Raw genomic sequence first — 14145 nt, 5'->3', positions numbered from 1 at the left:
GCCCTAAAATGTCTTTTTCATCAAGCTTTGATATGTTCCTTAGTAATGTACTAAAGCCTAAATATAAAGATATGGACTCTTGTGTTCTAAGAAAAAGTTGGCTCACTAGATGATGTTCATTTAATTGAGGCTACGTTATGAGTGTTCAAGGGTTGCTCTGATTATTTTTACTCTCTACTTTTCTCTGGGCATTTTTATAGTAGTATGTTTATCCTTTTATTGGATAATTTTATACAAACTATAATGGATGGTAGTGTTGGTGTTTGAAAATGCTGGAGGGTTTTCAATTATCCCAATGAGAATATGACATATCTAGAGGTAGCTAGCTCCCATTTTCAACATGCCATTTCAGACACCGGGCCAACTATATGTCTTGACCCTTCTTCTACTTTAGGCTCTACAAGACCTAGGCGAGTAAACCTTAGATTCAATTGATACCATACCAGTCCAAAACATATCCCTGAATCCATTTACTGTAGATGAAAACCCCTTATTTCTCCTAATAACTCATGGAATAACATAGATCTACAGTAGCCAAATGAAAATCTATGACATTCATAAGCTGAGTGAGGGTTAGACTTTTCAACTCTTCAACATAAAATGTAAAGATGGTTTGAATTTGATTTGATTTTATGTAGGTGAGGAAAGTGGATGAAAACCATGTATAGACAACAACTTAATGACCCTATAGCTGATCAATGCCTGATCCATTGGGAAAATTCATAAATCTCTCTTATGCATCTTGGATATCTGATACTTATTCATATATTCAGATATCTAATCTATCCATTCACCTTGTAAATAGACATAAATGTTCAATTTAAATCTCATTCTTACCTAATATCCTCCTCAATAAATCTGCAACCCTATTGATTTCTCTGAAGCATTTACATAATTCCTTGAATTGCAAGCAACAATGAAACAACATACAACATTAAGGGACTACAACTATGACCTAAGCTCTTTGTTCAAAGATCATAAAACATTACAACTCACTGAGAATGGAGACAAGATTTGAAATGAAACTCAACCCTTGCTATTCTTTGTGTTCATTTCCTTGAAATAATACATGAAAATGCATAAAATTGACTCAAAAATATTTAATAAACTAGACTGTATAATAACATATGCTGTCATACAAGAGAGAAAATGGCGGGAATGAGAAACTGATGGGATAGGAAGGGGGTATCATAGCCTAAGCAAAGCTTCATGGTCTGGAACAAGCACATCCCAAATATTCCATGCAAAATTCACCAATTCTAGAGCCAATTCTGCTAAGTGTTTTCATTCCAGAGAAAACTTTCCAAAATTCCAACCCTTACAAAAGAGAAGAAAGTATAAATATCATGAGGGTAATTCCTAGATTCAACTTGCAATTCACATGTGTCCCCTTTGAATTCCTTCCTAAGAAGGTGAAAAAGCCTCTCTCTACCTTCTCTCTATAACTGCATATCTAGATCTCATCATTTAGCCTCTACAAGGTAGAAAAATCTAAGAAATTTCATGATGAAAGAATGTAACTGATTTTTAATGCCAAAGTGAATTCACGATAAAAAGTGAAAATCCAATTACAATAACCTCAAGAAACCAAGAAAACATCTTAGAATTGATTTTCTTCACTTTCACATTTCACCAAGCCTTCATATCTATCATTTAACCAATTCTGATGATCAATGTTGAAATTTGCCTATTCTACTGAGAACATCCCAAAATTCACAAATTAGCTTATAGCTTGAATTGGTGAGCACCTGTGCACAATTTGATCTCATATTCAGAAAGTTCATCTCTTCACAGTTCCAATGGTATATTGAAACACCTATTTTGGATTAAAAAAATGCCCAGGTTATGGCCCTCTGAAGTTTCGGGCTCCCATTCATAGGTTTGCACACATTTTGCAAAAATTTAAACTTCTTATAAAGTTCAAATATTATTTAAAATGTCTGATGATTGCACATGAAACCAACCCTAAAAATATAAAAATGAATTTTATATTTGAAATCATTCATTTTTCTCAGCCTTTTCAATTTGGGTCAAACTTGATTGATCGACCTCACCATGTGTCGTCTTCTGATTGGCTGCCTTGTTGCTCCGTCATCACCCAATCACTGCCCAATCAAAACCTACCTCATCATCACCACCTCATCACCACATGGAACTCTATTATTGGTCGAAATTCACATCTGCCATGTCAGCACTATCAGGACCTGCTGCCTCATGTCATCATCACCTCTACCCTCGCTATGTCGCCATGTTATTGTGTGAGAAACTTCTCCTTGGTGAGATAGCAAGGACCACGGGATGTGCCACATGGCATGATCTCCTTCCTTTATTTTTGATCTAGCCACATCATTGCCTAGTCGCACATACTACCACTTGTCGCATGTTGGCTCCCTGACTGCAACTACATGCGGGACCTACATTGTATTTTACATTGGAGTTTACTCTCACCAATTTTTGGATTTTTTCAATGAATTTCTATGTTGCTAGTCAAATTTCTAATATTTCTCGGCTAGTAAAGTAACAAGGTGTCAAATTTTTGAGTTTTTGGTCACCTGCAGCATTGCTGATGTCACCCTCCTTATTATGCATGTTCATTCAAAATTATTTTCATCATACCTCTAGTTGTCTAGGTTAGACCCACTTGCACAAGCTTACTTTCACAAAAGCCTCTATCTTTAATTCATAATAGTTAGAGTGTTGTGTTCTATTTAAACTCTTAAACTTCCTCTATCCTCACAAATGTGGGATAATGTGATTTCACTTGTTTTACCTCACTCCTAATTTGATTCTATAAATTCTATTGTAGAACTCAAACTCAAAGCATGTGGGATTTAATTAATCATGTGTTGTCAAAGTAACAACATCTCCTATTGGTGCAAGATTAGTAAATCTAATGGCTCTATTGCCTTCTACGTGGAGGTCCCTTGCTCTATAAACATGGATTGCCTCGGAGCTCTTGCAGATGTACAAAATGATGCCTTCGCCTCTGAACATCCCCTTTTATGTTGTTCAATAGCTTCTCCCCATAAATTGTGACCTCTCCAAATAGCACCCCTGTCATGGATGCCCATTTATGCAGTGACTGGGGCTCCTTTTTCATGCCACCCTACCCTCTTCCCTTGATGTGGGGTGCCAGTGGTTTTATGTACAAATAAAATGTGAACTGCTATAGATGCATGGGTGGCCTTGGATGTTTTGGAGTCTCCTACTATTTCCCTACTTTGTCGAGCCTCTTTTGTGCTATAGACACCCCTACTAAGCATGTGAAGGTTCTTGCCCTACTTCCAAGTTGTCAAGAGCCTCCAACATGCTTTCAAATTTTAAAATGTGAGGCTCCTCCCCATATGGTTCTAATGCTACAACTTATGTTTTCTCCTTTGCATGGGGATTTCATGCTTTAACACCCTCTGCCTTGTTTATTGGCATGAATTCCTCTTGGTAGTTTCTACTCCTCAACATAGATGCATAGGTAGTTTTCTTATTTGGCATGAAACCCATGCATATTTTAATTGTAATGCCTTTGTTTTAGATTGGGTTTTCTTTAATGTGGACAGCACTTGCGGCTACCAAATCTAGCGTAGATTTCACCCTCCATGGCTAAAGCCCCTATTTGTACCTGCGGTTATCAGCTAATTCAAATGCTTCATTTTTGGTTTGAATGAGTGCTCTCAAGATGAATGCTTGTATCTTAGATGCTGCTTTTGACCGTTTCCTTCCTATCTCCAAGGAGGCTCCCTGTATGAATGTGCCTTCTCTAATTGATTACTATGTATGTGGTGTGTCCCCTTCACCATTTCTTGCTCATGACTCCCCTTTATCTAGCCTTACACTTGCAAGCATTTCCTTAACTTTGTGAAATCAATTTGATGGGATTAGTCGGGCCCCAAAGTGGGTTTGGCTAAAAAAAATATTATTTTCGAACATCTGAAGTGCAAAACTACCTCATTTACTCTTTGGCACTAATCTGAAATAGATTCAACCACTGAAAAAGAATTTGAAACTCATTTTACATCTTTTTGCAAACTACGACTTTCTGCTAGTAGGGTCTATCAACTGGCTTTAAAAATTGACCTGAGCATCTGACTGAGCTCTAAAATCAGACAGGCTGACTCTCTGTTCCACACACTTTTACCCTGTCACATCTCATGATGAATTCTCAGTCAAAAGATATTGACCATCAAAGTTGACCTCTCAGAACAACCTGCAAGCAAACATGTCAGAAAACACTAAATTGCATTCGGATTTGGCTTCAAAAAGAAGGCAAACTGACACTTGGGAGGACAAAAATTGGGATATTGATTCACTTTCATGAGGACAACATGAATCTACAATTTGGGCTCATGACAACTAACTGGTTGCATTTGGCGAGCGGTCAAAGTGAGCTACTTGGATTTGTTAACTGGAAAGAATGGTAGAAAAGCATTTTTTGCAAATGGAAATGACCTGAAAAGGTGTGCATATAGATTCATCATGACTTGTAAACTAGCACACTTAAAGTATTTTTAGAGGACAATGCAGGGGTACAATCCATTCAATCTTACCAATCACGGATCTCAAGTTATGATATCCCGAATAGGGGTACCAATCAGTCTGCAAATACTGACACTAGTAAAACTTTAGAAATTGTGTTTGGAATCACATTTGAAAACTAATCAAACAGATTCTTCATAAGCTGAAACTTGAAACATAACAAGTCTCTGACATCTAAAATACAGTGCAAAAAGAAATTTAGTATTTCAGTCAATTGGTCAAAATTTATAACATGTCAAATAGAGCTTCCCAGAATTATGTACAATGTGCATCAGCAATGAAAACAATAAACTACCAACTTTGAGGGATTCAAAACCTAGTCAAATGGATTCAAAATGACTCAAAATCTAAAACATAGGTTCTTAGGTATAGACACTAGAAACTCCCAAAGTGGTGTATCATGACACAATTCTGGGTGTGAAACATTCAATGACAAACACAGCTTCCTGTTACTATTTGACATTGGTGAAAAATGTAGATTTGACATTTGCTCAAAATAGGACTTCGCCAAATGACTCAAAATATCAATTTAACTTCATGAAACACATAGATGCACTAAATGAAAGCTGTTAGAAATATTAAACACCTCATGGGGCTCAATTTCATGATTGTACAGCCAGGTACAATCTCATCAAAAAGCATTTATAGGGCTCAATTTTCTCAATAGTGCTCAAAATTTGGGCTACAATTTTGAGCACCAATAGGTAGGACCAATCATATGTTGCATTCATTGTTGATCTAGCATGTTAGTTGATTTTATGCATGCCTAGATGGAACTTAAAACTTTTTGGGTGCACTGTGAAGTATGGACACAGATAATAGATAAAAAATTAACTGAACATGAAGTTTGAAATGTGCTTAGTACTTTCATTGCTTGCAATTGCTTGCATTTTTTTTCTAGATAGTTAAAAACTTAATTTTTTTTTTCAATTGTTGTACTTTTAGATGTTTATGGGAAGTTCACAAGATGGGTTGCATTCTCGAGAAACAAGGGTACATGGTTTAGAAAGAACTATAGATGAAATGGCTTAGGATCTTTCTTTATCAGTTGGTAGGATCACAACTTTTGAAGATGGAAGGGCTATTTTTTGTAAATTTTCTGGTTCTATGCTTTTAAGCTGCAAATTTTGGAAGAAAAATGAAGGAAAATACCCACTTGCATAACTTATGCATCTAAGGGGTCATCTATGAGTAGATTTGGAAGAGGTGCATCATATGGAGCTGAAATGGGGATCAATATATGGGATAGGAAGTTCAAAAGCTTGTGGGGTGGTCTTTTGGTAATCCCTTGGTAGATGTCCAGGGGACATAAAAGTGGGTGACCATTGAGTTTATTTCTAATGACACTCAAAGGTCTATATTGGAAAATTTGGAAGGAAATCAAATATTTACCAAAGCACGGGACATAAATAGGTCTAATGAGGGTCCCTTAGTAAGGAGCACATTGCTAGTATCATAAGATGAAGCTATTTCCTTCTTTGGTATGTAGGTTGCAGGCAAGGATGAAAAAATAGTGTGTGATTCTGTGAAAGTAAATTCATGGCCAATAGCCACTAACAATTTATTGAATAGCAAGATAGGTTAGGGCAGTGTCATTTTTTGGAGTGTTTGGACATGATCAGTAGAATCTCTATGGAAAGGGGATGTAGAGTTAGCATTGGGCAAGGTCCTTTGCATTGGTGATGATCTCTTGTTGATTAGGCTTATGAATTGGATTGGTCATGTGTTGGAACATTTATCTAAAGTATCCATTTTGGAAATGATGCATGCTCTTAAACATTTCTTGTTGAAGCAAAAATTCTTGGGTTCAGTAGTCCCCTACATTCAACACATGATTTATCCAATGAACATGTACTAATAGGATATGTATTCTTTTGTTTTGGTATAACGATAATTATAGTTTATTTCATTGGCTAAAGGTTATGATTTTTTGTTAATTTTGAAGATTATATTGATGTAGTCCTTTAAAAAAATTACTATGACTACACCATTTACATGTCATCCCCCATCTCTCTATTATCAAGAAATCATAAGAGGTCTTTTTAAATATTATATCCTTCAACATTTGCATGATTTTCATGGAGACTAGTCTAGATCAATGGTGGGGTTTACTAATTTTTGTTTGGAATCTATGATATCTTTGGTGCCCAACATTTGATTTTCTTTTCTCCAAATTTCTGCATAAGTATCCAAACCAAAGCACCATTTTGAAAGAAATAACCAATATAAGTTTCATATATTATCTCATTTATATTAAATTTTTTCTTGATGCTTAGGTTGTTGACTTGATCACAAGCAATGGCTTAGATTATCTGGGCCTCTCTTTTGATGTAAAGAAAGACATGTTATCAACCTTACAAGAGGCTTCATCAAAGCATTTTTCTAATTCTTCAAATAGAAACTTCATTGCTCAGAGTGCATCCAAGTTGTCTATTCTTTGGATGGTGGACTCATTGAAAGGTAGCTAATCAAAGGAGCATAAAATATTTTTCATGTCAACACTTCTCTTTCTTCCAATGGAGATTGACAAAAATGAGTCGAGAGCTTCTTTATGTTATCTTCTTTAGGCATGAAAATGTCCCAATTGAACTCTCACTTTCACCAAAGAGTATGTTTTTCCTTTGTCATAGACACTAGTATGATATTTCATGATGATTTTGAGATTTTGTAAGTATTTTAGCAACCTAGTAAAAAATTTTCAGATTATAAGAGATGGAGAACTACTTGTTAGATCAAATATGTGGATGTGTTCCACTTTTGAGGTTCAAATAATTATTCATTAGTAAGCATGTATCTAAGAATGGGATTGAAGAGCTATGATAGTAGAAGATATTTAGCAAGAAGATGCTACAATAAAAGTTCATTTGCTAAATCGAAAGATAGGACAAGTTCAAATCTAGGTCATGGATCAAGATACAAAGATACAAAGATATAGAGATTTGGTTACACAGTTGGAAAAATTGAAATAGGATTGAAGAGCTATGATAGTAGAAGATATTAAGTAGGAAGATGTAAAATTTGCATCTATGGTACTTGGTTACAAAGTTTACAAGAGCAATAGGATAAATTCCATTTCTACTACCACTATGCAGTGCCCTAGAATGTTGAAAGAGAATGCACAAATTGATGTTTGTGAAATCTTTAGAGAGAAGTTGATGGAGAATTTGAAGAATATTAAGAAGGATATTTGGAAAAATACACCACTCATGAAACATGGGTCAATGAAATTGACTCAAAAAACTACATTATCATGATAATTGTTGTACCTAAACATTTGCAAAAATTAGTGTTACTCCTCTATCACAGCATCCTTTCTGTAGAAATTATTTCATCTCCAGCCTATTATAGAGGTTCACCTTTTAACTTCATCATACAAATTGTATTGGTTACACAAACACTAATTATTGATATTACATATGTTTACTTATTTTATCAATTTCTTACATATGTAGACATTTGATAGAGATTTTTGAAAGATATATGAGCTAGTTTATATTGAATTTGTCCCAAATTTGAAAAGGGTGATTCGAACATTAATGTGTTATGTAACTAGCACATACATATTTAAACTAAACAATAATTAAATATGATCAAAAAGGTGAAACTTGGAAAGAAACCCATGCATTGATGAACTTATAATCCAAATGCCTATAAATTTTAATAAGTTAACCTTAAAATTGGATATAGGTAACAATCACACATATTTTTTCCTAGTGTAGAGGATACATAAATTCAAAATACTCAAGGATTACTTAACAATACAAATTCAAAAAATCCAATATGGGTTGAATGAACAGAATTTCCAAGCAGTCTTAAATGAGAAACCTGAATGCAGGCTTAAAAAAAAATCATCAACCAAGTTGGAATTTTTCTCAAAAGTATCAAATAAATAAGAGAAGGATGTTGTTCTAGCACCCACCTCACCATAAAGTGATTCAAAAAACATATGTACGTTTGCTTGAGAAACCAGCAAAGCAATTGAGAACCCACCATTAACTAGTGATCCACACAACTATTATAACAGTACAAAAATGACACAATTCAATGCAACTTTGACTTAGATATCACACACTAAATGTCACTAAATCACTAAACCTCACCTTTTTGTCAATGTTTGTATAGTATATTGTGTGAGCACACATCTCTTGCTCATCTTCAGACTGCAGATAGAAATTAAAACAAATGAAATCCACTAAACTAAAACTATAATGCATCCTTGTAGTCATTTCAATTCATTTGCATGACAAAAATATTATAGGTATATGTACCAACTAGAAAATTAAAATTAATTCCACCCTAACTCCTGCCACATAATCTCATGCTTTATATAAATAAAAATAAAAAGGATTGATCACATCGCTCACTTTTAGAAGATATGTAGGGTTAATTGGAAGAATTGTAGTCTTTAAAAGAAGGATCCTACTAGGATAATATCCCATCATGGTTCCTACAAGGCTCAAAGCTCTTCTTGACCCTCTACAAACAAAAACAAGTAGAGCAATATTGCATTCAAATTACAGTCCCAATGAATGTAAATTTGTCCATGCATATAACCAATTAAATTGAACTATCTAAAAAACAAATGTGGGCTTGCCTTCATTATGAAACTCTACAAAAGAAAACTAAAGAACTGAATTGGGGTCACTGCATATACAGTAATCAATAACCTTTACATTAAAAAGAAAGTATCCTTTTTAGAAAAAAATGTTTCATCCAAGATCTATGTTGCAAGATTACTAACTAGTAAGTCAATATGTACCATAACACAAATCAAATCAATGCATGATACTAGTAAGTATGCTAAGGATTTAGGTGTAAAGATTCTAAATATCTTAGTTGAGTATCAGTCTGGTACAGGGACAAAACCATGTCAAGTCATTTTGGCCCACCTGGCCAAAAATTCTTAACAATTAGAAATCCAAAAAGGTAATTGCAAGTTCCAAGCTATACAAACTCAAATTTACCTAATGGGAAGACATTTATCAAAATATTTGAGAAAATGGAAAAAGGAAGCTTACTTAATGAGGAATCAAATAGGATTCTTGTGGCTATAGCATTTAGAAGAACCACAATGTTATCCGGGTTTGCATATTTTATAAGATCTATAAATGTGTACCTCTTTCCCTCATTGTCAATGGTTGAAGCACTATACTTTGTGCCATCCAAATGATCCAAAGTATACCTATTATAAGGACCCACTCCAGCTTTTAAAAGTGCATTCTTGAATGCATAATTCCAATGGAAAAGCTTGTCTGGTTTGAATGCCATCACCTTCTCAACCCTTTCATATGACTCATTCACAATCTTCTCATCCCACTCCATCTCTTGGATGAGTTTAGAGTTTTCCCTTCTATAGAAAGTAGTGTTAATTAGTAATTACAGATGACTTTGAGTAAATCCTAGCTCCAAAAAGCCTAGGCACTAACTGAAGATTCAAGTTTTACATAGAAGAAAACAATGCAGAAGAAAACCCTTACACAATTCTAGCTCCTTTGTGCACTCAAACATCAATGAAATCAAAAAAAAAAATTTATTTTAAAGTTAAGCATGTGTTGGTGAAAATTTCGACCAACACGGGCTTGGATTTTATTTTTTAAAAGATCTTTTCCCTTCTACAATCCGACCAATGTAAACCTTTTTAATTGATGGTCAAAAATTTTGGTAGAAACATGAGGTCAAATGTAGTAGTGACACCATCAAATATATAAAATGAAGTAGAATAATGCATTGTCAATGCACCATCTCTAGCAAGTCATCCATGTTAAATCCCAATCTGATCTATTGGCCATAAGTAGAGTAAATGTTGTACGAGAGAGTGCATGTAAAATCCATTCAAATACTAGTGTTAGGTGTATATGCTTCCTATTTGGAAGCAAAATTAGTTTCTATTGATGCTCTTGACTATTTGGCACCTCTCCACCAACCTCACCAAGTATGTCTTTGACAAATTGTAAGGAACAAAAATATTTAATCTTGTTCTTTAGGCAATAATTGGATGTAGCACCATAATAATCTTGAGCTTTCTAAACAAGTGCCATCATGGCAGAATAGATACAACTTTTAGACTACATGAAAATCTACATAGAGGCAAACAAAAATCTAAGGAAAAAGAATCCAAGCACCAAAATTTAGTGCTTTCTCACAACTCTCACCCCTGATCAGTAGACAATAAATAAAGTGGAGAGAAAATGGTTTAATAATAACCATAAGGCTTTAACTTGGCATGAAAAATACTCACTTTTAATTCTTATGGAAATTAAGAGGAGGGTTACAACTTATTATACCATTAAATTATATGTACCAATGCTGGAAGTTAATTGAAGCTGGCATCTACCAGTTCAACTTCCTCCATTCAGCTCTCTAGTTTCCAGTCTTTTTTCATTTTCTTTATGTGATCTTGAATAATTTGCAATAGAGCCATCTTTGACTTCCAATCCCTTTCTACTCATGAATTTTGTCATTTTCAATCCTTCTAGTAGAGCTAATAGCTTCATCCTCATTATTAGACTTGGTGCCAAAAAAATATGATCCTCCTTTTATGAAGGAGCCTAAAGAATAGTGAATAATCATTCCCTCTCCCATTGGTCTAGTGTTGCCTTTGGCAGCCCCATCAAAATTCAACTTTAAAAACCATCCTTAGCTGAAGAAACTTTCTTTCCAATTGATAATTTTTATTCTTCACAACTATTCCAAAAATGGGAATGTGAGTCTTATTATTATGCATCACTTAATTTAGAGCTAACTACAATTAGTTAGGGTCAGTAATTAAACTACGGTATTAAAGTGGGTTAATTGTGAGTGGAAAATCTATAGACCTTTCATAGTGAAAATCTATATTCAAATCCACAAGGAACATTTTACATTTTCATATGCCAAATTACACCATCCAATTCTACGTGTTGTAAAGTAATTCTAAGTGTTGTGGAACCCGATGGGTGAAATGAGGTGCAAAGTCTTGCATCTTACATGGATTTGATGCAAGGTTACCACTTGGTTGTGTCATCTAATCCCAAGGACTCTGTGCAAGGGGAAATTACCAATGGAAAAAAAAGTCAAATTCAGTTTTGTTTTCTAAACTTTTCTTACAAAAATTTCAACAAAAGAAACATGCCATTTTTTTCCATCTAGAGCTTGCTTTTAGTCAATATATTTTGGTTATAGAGATTTATACCTCAAGTTTTTCACATTGATATTGTTAAAAATCAATCTTAATTTTTTAATTAGTGAAACTCCTATTTGATAATAGGGGTATGTAAGCAAATCTAGTTTGTTTGATGTGCTTGATATATATTTCTTTTAGAGCTAGTAGGCCATAAAAATTGGCATTGCATTAAGGGTTGCATAAGCATATTTCAACATTTGTTGTTTTATGCTTTATTGGAATTTTGTATATGCATTTTAGTTAAAATGTGGGGAAATTTTTTTAAAAGAGATAAAAAAATCAGCACTTTTCTCATGTATAAATTAAATTTCATCATGAGTTTTGTGTTGATATAAATTGCTTATTTAGTTTTTTCTACATTAATATCCAAAACAAGACCATTTCACACTTTATATGTATGAGACAATGTGAAACCTTTTTAAGATGCATTTTTTCCAAGATTTCTAGTCTACATGTAGAATTGGTAAGACAGATTTTGTTACTATGATATCAATCATAATAAATCTAGACTAATGTTCCTATGTTAGAAAATGGTGCTCAGAAAAATTAGGCCTTCACCACTATGGTTGCATGTTTGATTTATCTCTAATTTTCTTTCCCATTTATCAAGTTATGAATTTTTTTTCTATAGTTTCAACACCCTAACACATGCTAATATTTTTAGGATAGGAAGATTATATATACACTAGAGGGTGCAAATCCATCATAATTAGCCAACAAAGTTGCCAAGGTGTCTGGTTCCATAGACATTGCTCAGATAGCTAGTCTTACTAGTCTTGGAATGTCTATTAGTTTAATGGTTATCAAGATAGTAAAAAATATATATAAGTCACCTTAGACTTCTAAAACTAATACAGAATCTAGTGATGTAGTTTAGAGAAAAGTTAAACAACTTGTGAATTCCAAACTAGTCATGTTGTTTATGAAAGGGACACCCAAGCAATCATAATGTGGATTTAGTAGAAAGGTTATGGATTTTTTGAAAATACAGGGTGTGGAATATGGTAGCTTTGATATTTTAAGTGATGAACAAGTGTGGGAGGGCTTGAAGGCATTATCTAATTGGTTGACCTTTCCACAACTATATTGTAAGGGTGAGCTACCTGGAGAGTGTGATATCACCCTTGAACTATGTAAAATGGGGAACTAAAACAAATATTTAAAGATCATGGCTTGCTCTTAACCAGTCATGAGTCTGGTGAATTGATTGCAAAAGCTACTTCTACTTAATCCAAACCTGATATTTCTAGCTCAGAGTATGATAATGATGGTATAGTGGACTCAACTATTATAAGTGAATCATTAAGTTCTTAGCTAGTGAACATCATTAATTCCAACCAAAACATGCTATTTATAAAGGGCATTCTTGAAGAGCCACGTTGTGGTTTTAGTCAAAAGTCTATTGAAATTCCTAGAGAGGAAGGGATAGAATTTGGGAGCTTCAACATTCTGACTGATGAAAAGGTAAGGCAAGGTCTTGAAACATATTCTAATTGGTCTAGCTATCTACAGTAGTACATAAAAGGTGAGCTTATTGGTGGATTAGATATCATGATAGAAATGAAAAAAAGTGGAGAGCTAAAAAGCATTGCCTTAGAAAAAGGAGTGCTACCCAAAGAGTCACTCAATGATTGGTTGAAAAAAATAGTCAATTCTTCTCCTCTCATGCTCTTTATGAAAGGAACACCTGATGCACCTCAATGTGGCTTTAGCTCAAAAATTGTAAATGCTTTGAATGAAGATGGTTTATGCTTTGGTTATTTTGACATTTTGAGTGATGAAGAAGTTAGAGAAGGCCTAAAGACTTATTCTCATTGGCCAACATTTCCATAGTTATATCATAAAGGTGAGCTTATTGGGGGATGTGACATTGTTTTGGAAATGCACTAGGCATGAGAGCTAAAGTCATCCTTGACAGAATAGAACCAATATGTAAAAGGAGATAAAGATTCTAAACACAAGCTTATCTAGTTGTTGACTTTTGAATTTTTGGTACTATTGTATGGCTTCATCCTTTATTATGTTTTCCAGAGAGAGTAGGATTCTATGAATGGTGACTTAAGTTTTTGAATTGCTAAAGGAAGTGTATACTATTTAACTCATCTCAACAACTTTTGCAACTCTTTGTTACATCTATAATTCTAAAAATTGGTAATTTAGGTGTGAATGAAGATATTAATTTTGTTTTCTTTACATTTTGACTGATAAGACCTTATTTTTGACTACATAGTTTTTGAGCTGCTTCTGTTCTGTTAATTGGGTCTCCTTTCAATGTTGATTTTCATATTTCATGGCTAATATGGAAGATGTTATTATGGGGATTCTTGAGTAATTAACATGCAAATTTTATTAATGTATTGTCTCATATCTTCTTATTGTTGAGCTTGGAACTATTTTTACTTGTGTTTGTGAGCATTTCTTTCCTTGGAATTAAATGTAGAGGAGCATGATGC

General features: G+C 34.0%; 1 protein-coding gene and 2 pseudogenes across 1 annotated transcript; 2 read left to right on the top strand and 1 right to left on the bottom strand.

Annotated features, from left to right (window-relative positions):
- Positions 1-6998, top strand: part of LOC149550179 (microtubule-associated protein TORTIFOLIA1-like) — a 177496-nt pseudogene extending 170498 nt beyond the window's left edge.
- Positions 6999-8271: 1273 nt separating this feature from the next.
- On the bottom strand, positions 8272-8972 carry LOC149550178 (polyadenylate-binding protein-interacting protein 9-like). The gene is made up of 4 exons (XM_089794440.1): positions 8895-8972; positions 8621-8690; positions 8450-8487; positions 8272-8355 (listed from the first exon to the last, which is right to left on the bottom strand). Exons 1-4 carry the CDS (start codon positions 8970-8972, stop codon positions 8272-8274), a joined length of 270 nt encoding a protein of 89 aa, XP_089650566.1.
- An 83-nt stretch (positions 8973-9055) lies between these two features.
- LOC149550177 (monothiol glutaredoxin-S11 pseudogene) lies at positions 9056-13615 on the top strand (annotated as a pseudogene).
- The last annotated feature ends 530 nt before the right edge of the window (positions 13616-14145 follow it).

This window comes from Cupressus sempervirens, chromosome 7 (assembly GCF_028749045.1).
Source record: "Cupressus sempervirens isolate cs-2001-9-10 chromosome 7, ASM2874904v1, whole genome shotgun sequence".
Lineage (NCBI taxonomy): Eukaryota > Viridiplantae > Streptophyta > Pinopsida > Cupressales > Cupressaceae > Cupressus > Cupressus sempervirens.
The sequence above is the reverse complement of the archived record's forward strand: the minus strand, read 5'-3'. Positions and strand labels throughout refer to the sequence as shown.

Bases quoted from the DNA above. Each gene is read 5' to 3' on its own strand.
- LOC149550178 (XM_089794440.1), bottom strand. From the start codon at position 8,972: ATGATGGGATATTATCCTAGTAGGATCCTTCTTTTAAAGACTACAATT. The intron at 8,691-8,894 runs GTGAGCGATGTG...TTCTATCTGCAG, and splicing joins ACCCTACATATCTTCTAAAA to TCTGAAGATGAGCAAGAGAT. The intron at 8,488-8,620 runs GTGATTTAGTGA...TGGTTTCTCAAG, and splicing joins TGACAAAAAGGTGAGGTTTA to CAAACGTACATATGTTTTTT.